Source organism: Chiloscyllium punctatum, chromosome 25, assembly GCF_047496795.1.
Source record: "Chiloscyllium punctatum isolate Juve2018m chromosome 25, sChiPun1.3, whole genome shotgun sequence".
In the NCBI taxonomy this organism is placed as follows: domain Eukaryota; kingdom Metazoa; phylum Chordata; class Chondrichthyes; order Orectolobiformes; family Hemiscylliidae; genus Chiloscyllium; species Chiloscyllium punctatum.
The window spans coordinates 32802494-32820050 of record NC_092763.1 but is presented as its reverse complement, the minus strand read 5'-3'; the positions used below and the strand labels follow the sequence as shown (position 1 = coordinate 32820050).

Here is a 17557-nt window from a genome sequence, read left to right as displayed (position 1 = left end):
GTTCAGTTTCTGGTCAATGTTAACTCACAGGGTGTTGATTGTGGGGAGTTCAGCAATGATAAAGCCATTGATCATTAAGGGTAGATGGCTAGATGCTAGCTTTTTCAAGATGGTCATTTTCTGGCACTTGTGTAAGTGCAAACGTTACATCTAACTTATTAGCCAATGCCTGAATATTGTTCAGGTCGTACTGCATATACACACAAATCACCCAAGTACCTAAGGTGGCACTGAATATTGTGTAGTCATCAGCAAACATTCCGATTCAGACCTTGCACAGGGAAGGTCATTGATAAAATAGCTGGTGGTGGCTTTGGCCTGGGGCAGTACTCTGAAGAACTCCAACAGTGCCCTCCCAAGATTAAAGACAATGGTCTGCAACATCACCGCCAAATTCCTTAGTGTTAGATCTGGACTTCAAACAGTGAAAAGCACCCCACCCACCCCCATTTGGCATTGACTCCAGCTTTTCTACGGCATTTTGATGCCATAATTAGTCAAATGGTGCCTTGCCATCAAGTGCACTCACTCTCACTTCACTCCTGATTTCAGGTTTTTGTCCATGTTTGGGCCAAGATTTATGAGGTCAGGAACTGAAGGAACCCAAATTATGCATCAGTGAGCAGGCTTCTGCTGAGTAAGGACAAGTTCATACCACTATTGATGAGACCATCCATCCTTTGATCAAAAGTGGACTGCTCAAGCAGTAATTGGTCAGGCTGAATTTATCTTTCTATGGACTGGACCACCTGCGCAATTTTCCACATTTTGCTGTTAGATGACAATGCTGTAGCTGAACTATAAAATATTGGCTAAGGGTATGGTTAGTTCTGGATACTAGTCTCCAGTAACTCAGCTGGAAACTTATCCACAACTATCAGAGCATTCAGTGCCTTCAGTTGTTTCTTGATGTCACATGGAATAAATCAAATTGGCTAAAGACCGACATATGATGCTGGGGACATCAGGCGGAGTCCAAGATGTATCATCCAATGGACAGTCTGGTTGAAGATAGACACAAAATGCTTCAGCCAAACCTTTTGCACTAGTGTGCCAAGGATGGTAATTTTTGTGGAGTCTCCTCTTCCAATTAATCATTTAATTGCCCATCACTATTCACAACTGGATGTTGCAAGCCTACAGAGCTTGGACCTGATCAATTGGTTATAGATTCATTTCGCCCCGTCTATCTATTCCTGCTTCCACCGTTTTGCACATAAGTAATCCTGTTTTGTAGCTTTATGAAGCTGACACCATATTTTGAGATAAAGGAGAAAGTGAGGACTGCAGATGCTGAAGATCAGAGTCAAGAGTGTGGTGCTGGAAAAGCACAGCAGGTCAGGCAGCATTCGAGGAGCAGGAGAATCGATGTTTCGGGCATAAGCCCTTCATCAAGAATCCTGGAAAGACCACTTGCACTTTACATTGAACCAGGATTTATTCCCTGGCTTGATAGCACCATTAGAATGGGGTTATTAGACCAGAGACTGCGTGAACACAAAAGCAAAATTCCAGAGCTGATGGGTATCTAAAACAAAATAAAGTACTGGAGAAATTCAGTTGATCTGGCAGCAACTGCAAAGGGAGAGCATGAATTATGCTTCAAATCCATTCTGATTCTTATTCAGAACTCTAGTTTCTCCAACATTTTCTGTTTTCATGGTTGAGTACAATTCTGTTGTTGATAGTACACAATATGAATTCCCAGATTTCAGTCCCTTTTTTTTTTAAAATTCAAAATCTATTCCATTCAATATGGTGATGGCTCCACATAATACAATGCAGTGTATTTTCAATGTGAGGGTAGGTCTTCATCTTAACAAGGACAGTGCAGTGGTTCCTCATGCCAGGACTATGACAGATCAGTGAGGAAAATGTCAAATAGATTGCTTGCAGCTATGTCTTTCAGGACTTGGCCAGCTCAGTCAACAATGGTGAAGGATGCGGAGGTTTTCACTGAAAGAACATTCTGTGTCTTTGCCACCCTCAGTGCTTCTTCCAATTGTTGTTCAACATGGAGGAGCATGGATTCAACAAGTGGAGTCTGAGAGTGGAGGACAGTAGGTGGTAATCAACACAAAGTTCCCACACCCACATTTGACACGATGCCTTGAGGCTTCATGTGGTCTGGAGTCAATGTTGAGGACTCACAAGGTAACTTCTCCCAAGTCTGTAGCAATGCTCTTCCACCTTGGTTGGGTCTGTTCTGCAGTGGGAAAGGTCATATCAAAGGATGGTCAACCAGAGACATTACCTATAGGGTACAATTCCATGTGTATGGGAGACACAATTTGTCAATAAGGAGGATGTTATACAGCCAACAGGGGTTGGTTTTGATGTTATGGTTTCGGGTATCTATATCAATGCCAAATGGCCCATATGGCTTCATTCCTTATACAGTTTCTGTATGATGTGACAACCGAGTTGCTTATTAGTCACTTCAGAGAGTACTAAGACTCGGCAACATTGTTGCAAGTCTAGAGTCACCATGGAGGCCAGACCAGGCATGAATGGCAGATTTCCTTCTGTGCTATGTTGAGATTTGAATTCATGTACAGAATATTAATCTATTCATCTAGATTTCCACCCCATCCTAGTGGCTTTGTGTGTTATAGCATCAATGATTCAAAATGTGCTGAACACAAGCAAGTCCCTGAATCTACTCCTGGTCTGTGCTGAGTTAGCTGAAGCAGTATGCCGATTAGTTTTAACCCCATTTGGTGAGAGGGGAAAATCTGAAAAACAAATATTCACAAGGTTCTAGCTCTTAATTCCGGAGCTAAAAATCCTGTTGAAAATCCTGTTGAAAACACCGTGGGCGGCACAGTGGCACAGTGGCACTGCTGCCTCACAGCGCCTGAGACCCGGGTTCAATTCCCGCCTCAGGCGACTGACTGTGTGGAGTTTGCACGTTCTCCCCGTGTCTGCGTGGGTTTCCTCCGGGTGCTCCGGTTTCCTCCCACAGTCCAAAGATGTGCAGGCCAGGTGAATTGGCCATGCTAAATTGCCCATAGTGTTAGGTAAGGGGTAAATGAATATGTAGATGTAGGGGTATGGGTGGGTTACGCTTCGGCGGGGCTGTGTGGACTTGTTGGGCCGAAGGGCCTGTTTCCACACTAAGTAATCTCATCTAATCTAGATGAGGGAACAGGTTTGAATAGGATGATCACCACAGCTAACCACAAATAAAGAATGGCCAAGGAAGGAGCAGTGGCATAGTGGTACTGTCTCTGGATTAATAATCCAGAACTGTGTTCTGATGTTCTTGGGTCATGGGTTCGAATCACAACATGGCAGATGACAAAATATTGAACTTAATCTTAGGGGCTGCATGGTGGCTAGCACTGCTAGGGACCATGTTCAATTCCAGCTTCGGGCAATTGCCTGCGTGGAGTTTGCACATTCTCCCCATGTCTGCGTGAGTTTCCTCCAGGTGCTCAGCTTTCCTCCCACAGTCCAAAAATATGCAGGCTAGGTGGGTTGGCCATGGGAAATGCAGAGTTATAGAAATAGGGTAGGGAAGTGAGTCTGGGAGGGATGATCTTTGGAGAGTCAGTGTGGACTTGTTGGGCTGAATAGCCTGTAGATGAAGGGAGGAATTTGGAGACAATAAAGCTCAAATATTACATACATCATATTGTTAAAATCTATTAAAATGTATGAAATGTAATTGTTTGGGTGTCCAAAACAATGGAACCTACCATTGGCTGTGGCTGGGAGACTGGAGGAGCAGCTTGAACTGAGACTGCATTTGGTCCTGCTGTAGGTTGGCCAGATGAAATCAGTGGCGTCACATTAGCTGGTCGATGTAACATTTTCTATAAAGAACAGAGCATGTTCAGTAGTACCTTTATTGTCCTGCAAAGGTTTCCAAACACAGTCAAATACTGATAATCACAAACACTTTTGTCAATTTGAAAAAGTCCTCCATTTAAAATACTGTCCCAGGCCACTATAATGTCTTGATGTTAATTATTCCACACAAGGTTTTAATTGGATTGATACACGTACTGCGATTGAAATACAATTTCAAATGTATATTGTGGTGGAAGGGTAGTTTGCAAAAAAACATACTCACCATGGCAATTTCAGGATCGACAATTCTCATGACTACCTGTGCCTGCAAAAGCGCGTATGCTAACTGAGGGTTCTGAAGAAGCATGTTACGAGCTTCCTGAGGACTGTTCTGAATGCACAGCTGAAAAAGACATCACTCTGTTCAGACACTGCACAAGTAGCATCTTAGCTAAATTAGCAAATTACTTCAATAGTACGAGGCTGTACATTGCAAAATATCAATCCACGACACCAGAAAACAACGGCACATAAGTCACCTCCACTCCACCAAGGCAGTGGCAGTCATATTCCCAGACTAGTTAGCTGGCGGCTCATGTGAAGTGGGATACAAGCACAAACGTGGGGTTATGAGGATAGGGTAGGGTGGGATGCTCTTTGAAGGGTTGATGCAGACTCATTGGGCCAAACAGCCTCTTTCGCACTGTAAGCATTTTACATTTTGAAGTCCTACCATGGAAGCTTGAGGATTTTTAAACTCCATTAACATTGGAATTGAACGGTATCATCAATTGCTGCAAAAGCCATCTAATTCACAAATTTTACTTTATAGAAGACACATTCACCAATCACTCCGGTGGTTATTAGCTTACATTGCTTGCTGGAAGCATTGGTTTGATTTCAAAATTCTTACTCTTATTTCCAAATACTCCACAGTCTCACCCCTCCCTCTCTGCGTTTATTCCTCCAACCACAGAATCCAAGATACGGGCAGCTTTAATTCTGACCTCTACTATATATCCAATCACAAGTGCTTATGATGTCGTGCTTTCAGTTGTGTCAGTCCCGAGCTCTGGCTACCCTCCCTATACCTCTCCATCTCTCTACCTCGTATTCCTCTTTTAAGGAGGCCATTCGGCCAATCACATCTGCATGGGCTCTCCTGCCTTCTGAAGACTTCAATATAATTTGTATTTAAACAGTGATTCCCTTATGCATCTGCTCTCACTAAACTTCCGGGTAGTATGTTCCAAACTCTACCTATTGGCCATGTGAAAACATGTTTTTCTCACCACATTTGCTTCTTTTGCAAATCACCTTGTATCTTACCCTCTCATTCTCAAATAAATTCAATAAATATCTGGAATTAGTAGTCTAATGACGACTATGAAACCATTGTCGATTGTCAGAAAAACCGAGCAGGTCATTTAGGGAAGGAATCTGCCAACCCTACCTGATCTGGCTTATACATGACTCAACACACAGAGCCAATGTGGTTGAAATGTAACTGCCATCTGGGTCATAAATGCTGGCCTGGCCAGTGACAGCCACATGCTGCAAATAAATAAAGCTAAAATACTCCATGGATCCCACACCTCTCTCTTAGACCCGCCGCACAAAATAGCATGAGCAAAAGACCCTGCAAGGAAACTAGTCCTGGCTCTGTTCAGTTGTGACCAGTCCAATTTGTGCAGGTGCCACCTTCCCCATAGACTGCCCTAATGACCCAGGAACGTAAAGACTTGAATCCTTCACCATCTTTCCAGCTACTCATCTGTTGTCTTCTACTTCGGTACACACCTACTTGTGGCACTGGAGTTTACTACATTTAGGGTTTTTTTTGCCAGTTTTCTACCTAGCTCCCTAAATCCTGACCGCAGGACCACATCCTACTTGAATCACTGGCACCAACATCACCTGAAACTTCTGATTGACCACCCACCATCTCCCAGAGAATGTCCTGCATCCACTATGTGACATCTTGACCCTTGCAATAGGGTGGCAACATTCCAGCATACACGGAATAGTGTAGGTTAGATGGGCTTCAGATTGGTATGACAGGTCAGCGCAACATCGAGGGCTGAAGGACCTGTACTGCGCTGTAATGTTCTATGTTTTATGTATATATATGACCACATACGCAGTCACCCATTCCCTATCTGCCTACATGCCCCTACCCTGCAGTGTGTGCACTTCCATAAATGCGTGATCCACGTAGTTCTTTGCCTGACATTGATCAAGTTACAAAACTTGAATCTTGCGCAAATGATGATATTCCTACATGTGCCTGTTGGAGTCACAAGAAATGAACACCCCACATGCCACAAGATGGATTTTCAACTTTGAAAAACGCCCTGCCATACATTAATCTTACTTTTCTACTATTTATTTTAAATTTATTTTTCTTCTGCCAGCTCTCTTCAAAAATGTATTCTTGCCAAAATTTCCCAACTTTGAAACAGTTCCTAGTAACAATTGTTCACAAAGGAACACCCCCACTGCCCACATTTCACTGAAATCCTCATTCAGCAAATTTAAATTTTTGAATTAAATTTTATTTACAGGACCTCTTCTCCCTTCCCCATGCACTGAATTCCTACTTCTACACAAACTCAAGTACTCATTCTTCCCCATTTCACTTCAGCATAGTCTTATCAACACTTTTTAATACCTACTTCCCTAACAAAGATTTTGGACATCTGACCTCATTTATCCTTATGTGCACATAGTATAATAATCCTTCAGATTGTCTGTGTTAAACTAAGTCATTTTAAACTAAGTCATTTTAAGTCTTTAAAACTTATATGTCCATGGTGGCAGAGATGAGCATTGTTGAGTTTGTGATCAAGAGGCAATTTTCCAGCACCTTTGCAAAAGGCACAACAGAAACCACTTCAACATCTCCCTGCTATTCACTTCCAATTGACTGCAGTTATGGAAAGATAAATGCAGTTGAATCCATCCCAGCAAATGAGCTCTACTTTTAAATTTTGTTCAATCCAAGAGAAAACCGTTGTTTTCTTCTTGAATACTAACTAACCACTTCATAGTTAAAGACAGCAAGAGAGGAAGGAAAGGAAACCTTCATTTGCTTCATGAGTTCGAACATTTGCTCAGGTGGAAGGCTGGCTACAGCACGACTGATGGACTCTGGAGCATCTTCTGGAGAGACTGGATCACCATAAGGAGACTCCATGACAGGGCCTGCTGTACCAAGATCTGCAAAAGGATTAGAAATAATGTTACATTACATTATCAAAAGACTATAATGCTACTGCATTGCCTCCGATAGTTTGACAGTATAATATTTACTGATCTGGTGTACAACATACTTAAAATTACTAGTCAAGATTGCAATGCTTCTAATCCTACAATCTTGTACTGTAGGAACATATGTTTTTAGTCTAAAATAACTCATGTAAAAATGGAAGATGGCCACTCACACAAACAAACTGGAGAAAGAAAAATGGTCTAAAATTCAGGATACAAAGACTTGGCTTTAGCTCAAAATTGAACAGCACAGTTACATTATTTTGTGAACATTTAAGACTGGGACAAAGTGTGACAACTTGTTCATTAGCATTATTTCCATTTACGGATCTTTGGTCACGGTTGATAGGCAACACTTTTCAAAAGGTATGTCAAACTGGGCATCCATTTGTACTGTTCAATGATGACAGAAGATCTGAGACTGAACAAGTGCCATTCATATACAACAATTCTGCAAGTCCATATTCTGCAACATCAGTGGTTGGAAATAGCGGGAAAGAAATACTCAAACTTCCCTTACACACTACTGGTTTGGAAGATTTCCAATGTCAGCCCTATGTCAAACTACATACAATATCTTATTTTGAAAATATACCAAGAACTGAACATAACTGTTAAGCCGAATACTTCTGCAGCACAAAACTATTTCTCAATAGCTAGCCATACAGTCATACAGCACGGAAACAGATCCTTCGGTCCAGCTCATCCACAATGACCAGACATCCCAATCTGACATTTGTTAGCATTTAGCTCATATCTCCCTAACCCTTCCGGATGTTTTTTTAAATACTGATGTTGTACGTGCCTACACCATTTCCTCTGGCAGTTCGTCCTATTCATGCACTACCTTCTGTATGAGTAAGTTACCCCTCAGGTCCCTTTTAAAATCTTTTCCCTCCTCACCTGAACGCTGTGCCCTCTAAATTTTGGACTCCCCACCCTAGGAGAAAAAACCTTGGCTATTCACTCTATCCATGCCGCTCATGATTTCATAACCCTCTATAAGGTCACCCTTCAACACACTAGGGGAAAAAAGCCACAACCTATACAGCTTCTCCTTATAACTCAAATTCTCAAGTCCCAGCAACATCCTTGCATCTCTGTTATGTACCCTCTCAAGTTTAACTGCATCCTTCCCATATCAAAAAAGTGATCAGAATTGTATGCGGTATTCTAAAAGTGCCTCACCAATGTCCTGTACAGCCAACCAGCATTTTTAACCTGTATATACTGGTATGCACTGTCTGCCATACAAAACAGACGGGAACACGTGGAAAGAATCTGATATGATTTCTGACATGAGGAGTTCATTTGTTAAAGCTGGCATAAATTACCCTGTCAAAAACATAACAGGACACAAGGTTTGGTTCATGACAGGCTAGGTTTGACCATGGAAACTGTTTTATTGTGAACAAAAGGGACACCTCCTGGAAGAAAGTCAGAACTACAAGTCCTTCCTGATATATTTAAACTAATAATTGTACAATTAAGTGAAGCATTGATTACAGTTAATATTTAAATATTTATACTAATTGTATACAAGAATATACAAATGTAGCACATGATCATTTTCTCAAATCATGAAGGGGAATATAGCCAATATTCTAGCTATAATGGTACATGGAACTAATTTTGTGGGAGCCTGGCAAAGAACACAGATTCAAAACTGAAAGACTTTATTAGGATGAATAACATCTTTAAGGTGATAAGGCAGCAGAGAGGATGGATGTAATGGTACACAGTAATAACACTGCTTCACAAAAAGAACATGAAAGGCACTTCTGAAAGACTGGTATTGCTTTAATTATTAATTAAGATGTCCGATATAATTCTAATGCAGTCAATGACAAGTGAACCATTAAAAACATTGTAATGAACTATGAGAATCCAGATTATAAATTATCATGCTGACTACGTTTCAGGTAATAGATCGTGGAGGACATTTTATCAAGTAATCTCCAATATAGGCTTGAATAAAGTCTGTAATACATATTTAAGATGCAAAATGGTTGTTTTAAACCACCACCACACACAAAAAAAATGTATATTTCCAGAGTAGATTTTAGTTACCATTTCTGCTGGCTGCAAATATTGTTAGGTAATAATTCTATTCTTCCAAATAGCTATTCTATACCTTATTAGTAGACTAAGTATCTAACACCTCAGTTTTATTTTCAGTATGACAGTCAGCCAAAATTAAACATTGGAAATCTTTAGCATCCACAAGCATCGCAATGCCATATGCTGTAAATAGGATGATTAATTGTATTGGGAAAATATATTTAAAAGCACATTTCACCCTAAAACTATAGACTTAAATAATGGTAGAGGCCACCCAAACTGCTTATACTTCATACTGCTCTATAACCAGAAATAAATCAGTTAGTTCCCCCGCTTAGGTGAAATCTGTGAAATCATGGGAGTTTAAGATATCTTATTATGCAAATTAGTAAAACAGTACAATTGATAAAGACACTAATTGTTTTCTCCTGACTTCACAAAGTCAGCTATACAAGACAGCTCAAAAATATATTGCTTTAATATTCCCACTTTGCTGATAATCAGAAACAAACCTCAATAAATAAGGCTGTTCGATTTACAAAAATTTTCCAAGCCAAACTTTTAGATTTTCTCTGAATCATTTGTAGCTAATTATTAAATCACTGCATTTGGACAAACAACGCAAACACTTAATCAAGCCTGAAAATGGCAGCAAGAAATGGATTGTACATACAAATCTTCACAAACATAATTGAACTGACTATCACCCATGTATAATATTCACATTACAAATTGTCAGTTTATTTACAACACAAAAATTCTCATGTCGGCTTTCAAAACCAAGTATGAGGGACAGTACGATGGAAAGCACAATGTGCCTTCCATAAAGTTGCAAAATCCAAAAGTATACCATCAATAGGTTTAATTTTGCAATAAACTGATGTGTCAGAGATTTATACTTACTCTTGAGCTCTTCCTTATTCTTTTCACTAGCAGCATTGTCCACACGCAACGCTCTTCCATTAAATTCCCTCCCATTGAGATTGCGCATGGCACTGAGTGCAGTCTCTTGATCCTGGTACTCACAGAAGCCATAACCTTTGGGTTTCCCAGTTTCTCTGTCATACACAAGTCTACAACGAGAGTTAACAAAATTAGCAGGCAGTTTTACACTAAGGTTTAACAACTAAAATGAGGAACAAAGGAAGGTGAATCTAACACAGGGGTTTTGAAGAACACAGGGTATCTCTTATCGGTATGACACAAGTTCAAAATATTATATTTGAAATGTAACCTACTATCCTTTATATTGTAATGTAAATGTGATACACGCATTACTGTACTTGGAAGTGTAAACTACCTTTAATTATGTTAACCAAAGATTTGAAAAGTTTGTTTCAAATTGTTAAATACACTAACAATTTTACAAAGACATGTAGAATTGCTTGGTCACTCGTTCTAAAAGTCAACTTGGCCAAATATAAAGGAATGTGATTTGCCCTACGAATATTTCTCTCCTCAGAACTGTAAACATATAATGATAACAGGAGTGCAGAGGAAGTGGAACTTGACTAACACTGTAGAATTAATGAGTCCAAATCCCAGTGTGTCAATTTATGTACCTCAATTCAATAGATTTGATCATTTGTGCATTGTCTCTATTGAAAATTATCACAAAAGTCTCCAACTAATGTAAAGTCTTGGCTGCTTCAGTAATGCCCTTCAGCAAGAGGAAAGAAAAGTCCTTTTCAAGGGAGGTGAAGTGAGGGAAAGTCAGGGAGGTGACGGGTCCTAGCGGGATTATCACTAGACTATCAATCCAAAAATTTAGCTAACGTTCTGGGGACCCAGGTTTGAATCCTGCCACGGCATATGGTGGAATTTGAATTCAACAAAAATATCCGGAATTAAGAACCCACAATGATCATGAAACTACTAACTTTTGTCAGAAAATCCCATCTGGCTCACTCATGACCTTCAGGGAAGCAAATCTGCTATCCTCACTTGGTCCAATCCAATCCAAATCCAGACCCACAGCAACATTGATGACTTTCAACTGCCCTTTGAAATGACCAAAAAAGCCACTCAGTTGTGTTAATCGCCATGACGTTCAAGAAATTAAACTGACGAACCACCCAGCAACAACCTAGGCATCAGAAAGACAATGACAGCACTGTCAACCTGCAAAGTCCTCCTTACTAACATCTGGGGACAAGTGCCAAACTGGGAGCGTTGACTCAGGCTAGTCAAGCAACAGCCTGACAAAGTCATACTCAGGGAAGCATGGTGGACAGAGAATGTCTCAGACACTACCATCACCATCCCTGGTATGTCTCGTCTCACCGGCAAGACAAACCCCCAGAGGTGCCGGCATAGTAGCATACAGTCGGGAGAGTGTGGCCCAAGGAGTCCTCAACATGACTTAGGAAACCATGAAACTCATGGCTTCAGGTTAAACATGGGCAAGGAAACCTCTTTTTTAAACCATATACCATCCTCCCTCAACTAATGAATCAATACTCCTCCATGTTGAACATTGAGGAAGCATTAAGGGTGGCAAGAGTACAAAATGTATCTGGGTGGGGGATTTCAATGTCCACCACTAGGACTGGCTCAGCAGCAGGTGGTGAGGGAACCAACAAGACAGAAAAACATAGTTGTCCTCATCCTTTCCAATCTGGCCATGAGAGTATCAGTAAAGGTACCACTGCACAGTCCTTGTGGAGACGAAGTCCCACCTTCACATTGACAATTCCCATCCATCATGTTGTGTGGTCCTATCACAGTGCTAAATGGGACAGACTTTGAGCAGATCTAGTAACTGAAGAATGGCCATCCATGACAGCACAGTGGCTCAGTGGTTAGCACTGTTGCCTCATAGCACTAGGTAACCTGGTTCAATTCCAGCCTTGGGTGACTGCATGAAGTTTCTGCCAGGTACTCCAGTTTCATCCCACAGTCCAAAGATGTACAGGTTAGGTGGATTGACCATGCTAAATTGTCCATAGAGTCCTGGGATGTGTAGGTTAGGTGGATTAGCCATGGTAAATGTGGAGTTATGGGAATAGGGTAGGGGGCTGGATCGGTGTGGAATGCTCTTCAGATGGTGCAGACTCAATCGGCCAAATAGCCTCTTCCCACACTGTAGGGATTCTACAATTCTATGATGAGGTGCTGCGGACCATCAACAGCAGCAGAATTGTACTCCAGTACAATCTACAACCTTAGACAACCTTAGGGGTCCAGCATATCCCCCACTAAATAATTATTATCAAGCCAGGGGATCAACCTTGGTTCAATAATGTGTGCAGGAGGGCAGCTAGGGGCAGCACTAGGCATACCTAAAAATGAGACATTAATACCATGCAGCATTAGCAGCAAGTGACAGACAAAGCTAAATGATCCCACAACCAATGGGTCAGATCTACAGTCTGCAGTCATGACACAGCCAATTGTAAATAGTGAACAATTAAAGAAATCGCTGGAGGCGGCAGGTTCACAAATATCCCCATAGTCGAAGAGCCCAACACAACAGTGCCTAAGTTAAGGCTAACGCATTCGCAGCAATCTTCAGGTAGTGACAAATGGATGATCCATCTCAGCCCCCTCAAGTGGTCCCCAGCATCACAGATGCCAGTTTTCAGCCAATTTGATTCCAAATGATACCAAGAAACAGTTGGAGGTGTGGATACTGCACTGACAACATTCTGACAATTGTACTGAAGGTGTGCTCCAGACTTTGCCGCTGCCCTAGCCAAGTTCTTCCGGTACAGTTACAACACTGGCATTTACCTGACAATGAGGAAATTTGCCCAGGTATGTCCTGTACACGAAAAGCAGGAGAAATCTAACCCAGCCAATTATGATGGAAGGTGCCATCAACAGTGCTGTCAAGCAGCATCTGTTCAGCAATAACCTGCTCAGTGACACTCCAGTTGGATTCCACATACACACTCAGCTCTTGGCCTTGTTACAGTCATGGTTCAAATATGAACAAAAGCACCAAATTCCAGAGGTAAGGGGAGAGTGACAGCCCTTGAAGTCAAGACTTCATTTCAACCAAGTATCGCTTCATGGAGCACTCGTAAAACTGGACTCAAACAGAATCAAGGTGCAAAACTCTCCAGTTGTTGGGAGTCATACCGGGCATACAGAAAGATAGCTGAGTTCGTTGGAGTCAGTCATCATAGCTCCAGAACATCCCTGCAAGATTTACTTAGGGTAGTGCCCTAGGCCCAACCATCTTCAGCTGCTTCATCAATGACCTTCCTTTCATCAGAAGATCAGAAATGGGGATGCTCGCCAACGACTGCACAATGATTAGCATCGTTCACAACTTGTCAGATACTGAAGCAGACCATGTTCAAATACAAGAAGATCTGGACAATATCCAAACCTGGACAAGTGGCAAGTAACATCTGTGCCACACAAATGGCAGATAATGACCACTTCCAATAAAAGACAATCTAATGACTATCCCTTGACACTCAATGATGTTACCATTACTGAATTCCCCACTGAGGGTTACCATTGACCAGAAACTGAACTGGACTCGCCACATAAGCAGAGTGGCTACAAGAACAGGTCAGACACTAGGAACAGGGTGGTAAGTAACTCACATTCTAACTCAATATAGCCGTCCATCATCCACAAGGCTCAAGTCAGGAGTGTGATGGAATACTCCCAACTTACTTGGATGGAAGCAATGCAACACCATCAAGGAAAGAAGCCCATTTGACTACGACCACAATGGCAAGCATCAACTTTCTCCACTGACACTGGCACTTTTCACTATTTTCAGGATGCACTGCAGAAATTCACCAAAGATCCTTTCAAACCCACATCCACTTCCATCCAGAACAGGGAGGACAGATGATACATGGGAACACCACCACCTATGAGTTTTTTTCCAAAACACTCACCATTCTGATTTGGAAATATACCTCCATTCCTTTACTGCTACTGATTGAAAACCTTGGATTTCTCTCCTTAAGGGCATTGTGGTCATCCTTTCAGCACATGGGCTGCAGTGGTTTAAGAAGGCAGCTCATTACAACCTTGTCAAGGTCAACTAGGGACAAGCAGTAAATGCTGACCAGTCAGCGATGCCCAAGCCCCACACATGAGAAAAAGTCACCAATGTCAGTAAATATGGTAAACAATTTGCAGAGACCAAAGTCCTGCAAACATTAAATGAGATGAATGATCTGTCTGTTTTAGACAATGGTCACTGAAAAATAAATGCTGATCAGACAGCAAGAAAACACAACTGCTGCTTTCCAAGAAATCCTTGTTATTCATCAAAGCATGTGTGTGATGCTTTTTGTTAACTCTCATCGGAAAATTGATGTAAACACTCAGTATTCCTCAAAACAATCAACCTTGGTTTTGTGTTCTATTTGGTGTTGAGCCAATGATCAAAATTTTTTCATAAGTGAAAGGGCAATAACCAAACCAAGCTGGCAATTACAAACCTTCATTACAAGTATTTCACATTTCCTGCTTTTCATATTTCCTAATTAGGTTAAACTTATTACATAGTCAACTATTTTCTGGAAACCTTCAAAATATCTCTTGCACATCACTGTACGTTTGTTGTGTCTTTAATTAGTTACCCGCTAATAAGAAACTTTACATTAATTTTGTTGTCGTACATCTTGATGTGTCATAATATTTAACAGTTTGAGGGGTATTTTAATGAAAGCATACTTATCTCATAACTTGCAATTAAATGTTTAATGCAGCCAAGTTTACTTCAGCTGCAATGTCTGACTGAAAAAATTCCAGTTAAGTCATTCTATTCAGGTCAGCCCACAAGGATTTTTATTTTAAATCTGATTTAAATATACTGTAAATATAAATAACATAACAATCATTATTTTGATGAAACTAGATTTTTCTGTATCTTTAGGTAAAAGGTATAACTAGAAGCTAGAAATTTTAATACTGTTCAGAATTGCAGGAATCCAGATTTCAACAAGTCTCCAGTAAGAGGGACAGTGCCAGGCAAAATAAATATCTGAACAAATCCCCCCCACCAAAAAATATTAAAAAGACTCAGTTATCCAATGTTGAACTCTGAACCATTATATCATAATGTTCCATTTTCTGGATTCATTGTTTGAGCCAGCACGGCATTGGTCTATGGAATATGTGAATGCACTTGAAGGGCAAATAAGCATTTTTCGACATCTTAACGATGTGACACTATATAAGTTAAAGTGCTTTCCTATACTATTGTGAACATAACAGATTGACAAGATTTTTAGTTCACAGAATACTGTCGGAGATACCAAACCATTCTATGACATAAATAGTCTGTGGTCCAACATATGTGCACCAACAATCCCTGACCTCTGCAATTTGTTGCAAGTAAACAGTGAGGAAACAATATCCAAATATTTCCAGATACAAAATTTGTGCTACTCCAGTTTGCTCTCACTGTTTTTTGAAAAAACAGAAGAGATCTGGGAATCCCCCGTGTAAATACAAATTGAGCTTTAACTTTGTGAGTTTTGCAACTTCATTGGCTGGAAAGAACTTCAATGTCTGGTGGTTGTGAGAAGTAATATATAAATTCAATTATTGTCCCTTTTCTTAACAGTAAAAGGAGACTTGTTTTGAACTTGGGGAAGGGAAGAGGTTAAAAAGCCTCAAAAGGTAAAACCTCCAATGGCATGAGTCATGCCAGCTAACCTTCCAAAGTATTGCACTTGTATACTGTCCAAAATGCAGCTGGAGCTGACTATTCATTGTCACACACAAAATACCTGAAACTCAACACTGGACCAACTTCAGAGAAAATATCCTTCAATTGTTCTTCTGTAGCTTCATATGGAATATTTCCCACTATAAATGAGAAGAGGCATAATAGAATTTCAAACCAGTTTGGGAATCAACATTCACTTCAAAAATACAATTTTGAGTTTAGTGCATTTATTACTCTACAGAAGTTATGAGTTATTCAGTTTATATTTAAATTGTAACTGAAGCAAGTAAAGGAAAAACAAATTGACGGAACTAGCACAGAGGATTTTCATGAATGGTCAGTCCCAAAAACCTCATTAATAATTAGATTAGATTAGATTACTTACAGTGTGGAAACAGGCCCTCCGGCCCAACAAGTCCACACCGGCCCGCCGAAGCGTAACCCACCCATACCCCTACATCTACATCTACCCCTTACCTAACACTACGGGCAATTTAGCATGGCCAATTCACCTAACCTGCACATCTTTGGACTGTGGGAGGAAACCGGAGCACCCGGAGGAAACCCACGCAGACACGGGGAGAACGTGCAAACTCCACACAGTCAGTCGTCTGAGGCGGGAATTGAACCCGGGTCTCCGGCGCTGCGAGGCAGCAGTGCTAACCACTGTGCCACCGTGCCGCCCACTAATGGACCTTTCAAAACAGGAGTAAATGAAGTGAACTTAAATGCAATCTCTACTAAATGAATATACATCTTGCATACTAAAGAGAATCTGCTCTTCATAATGATTAGTGTGTAAAGGAATCCAGTAGCTAGAACAGAGTTGAAGGAGGTAAATCCCTAATCCATACTCATTTGCTCCGGTTTCCTCCCACAGTCTAAAAATGTTAGGTGAATTGGTCATGCTAAATTGCCCATAGTGTTAGGTGATGGAGTAAATGTAGGGGAATGGGTCTGGGTGGGTTGCGCTTCAGCGGGTCGGTGTGGACTTGTTGGACCAAAGAGCCTGTTTCCACACTGTAAGTAATCTAATCTAATATTTACTTTTTTGGTCAAGTCAGTATTGGGAATGCTAAATGGCCTCCATATTTCTAAGTTGGGGGATAACTGAGTACAACTTTATCAACTAATTGGCATCCAATATTCAATACAGGAATTGTACATAAGGTTGACAATGGAAGGCAAAAACTGCTTGGTAAAAAAGGTGGGAGTTTAAAAAAAAGGTCTGGAGACAGTTGTCCGTTAATTCTCTAGACTGATTAAAGTGAAAATTTCAATCATCTTTTCTCTCTGAAAGGATGCTGTATCTGCAAATATTCAACATTTGCAACTCTTTGTTTTAATCCTAAACATTTCGTTCACTCCCAACAGCACCTGCTTCCAGATTCTTAGGGTGCCTAATTTGCCGGGGCACAATTATTACGCTTCCTGGCCGTGTATTTCCCTCCCCCACCCCCACGTTTACAGTGACCCTGGTTGCCAGGCACATTCCCTGCTGCAGCTGCTCTCAGTCCCACTCTCCAACTGACATGGAGCATCAGTCTCTCCTTAACCTTCCTCCAGCAGCTCATGACCCAGTCTGTCATCCCTACCACCGCGGTACGTCCCCCTCATCCCACTACTGTATCCAAGAAGCTCTCGCCGAAGTCCCCTTACCGAATACGGAGCGCAGTGAGCGATCAATGGCCGGGTCCCGGACCAAGTTGGCCATTGCTACGGCACACTGCGCTGCTTCCGGCAACAGGCCGGAAACCGACCCGCAAACCCTTCCGCCCTTGC

At 41.2% G+C, this 17557-nt stretch overlaps 1 protein-coding gene across 3 annotated transcripts in view; it reads right to left on the bottom strand.

Moving 5' to 3' along the window:
* cstf2 (cleavage stimulation factor, 3' pre-RNA, subunit 2) overlaps positions 1-17542 on the bottom strand; it is a 68447-nt gene extending 50905 nt beyond the window's left edge. For all 3 annotated transcript variants that reach the window (XM_072594962.1, XM_072594964.1, XM_072594963.1), the window contains exons 1-6: positions 17435-17542; positions 15837-15915; positions 10030-10199; positions 6878-7014; positions 4079-4198; positions 3702-3818 (exon numbers count right to left, since the gene is read on the bottom strand). In XM_072594962.1, coding sequence (XP_072451063.1) covers positions 3702-3818; positions 4079-4198; positions 6878-7014; positions 10030-10199; positions 15837-15915; positions 17435-17489 — 678 coding nt within the window. In that variant the 5' untranslated portion in view covers positions 17490-17542. The remainder of the gene's footprint in view (positions 1-3701; positions 3819-4078; positions 4199-6877; positions 7015-10029; positions 10200-15836; positions 15916-17434) is intronic.
* Positions 17543-17557: the final 15 nt, after the last annotated feature.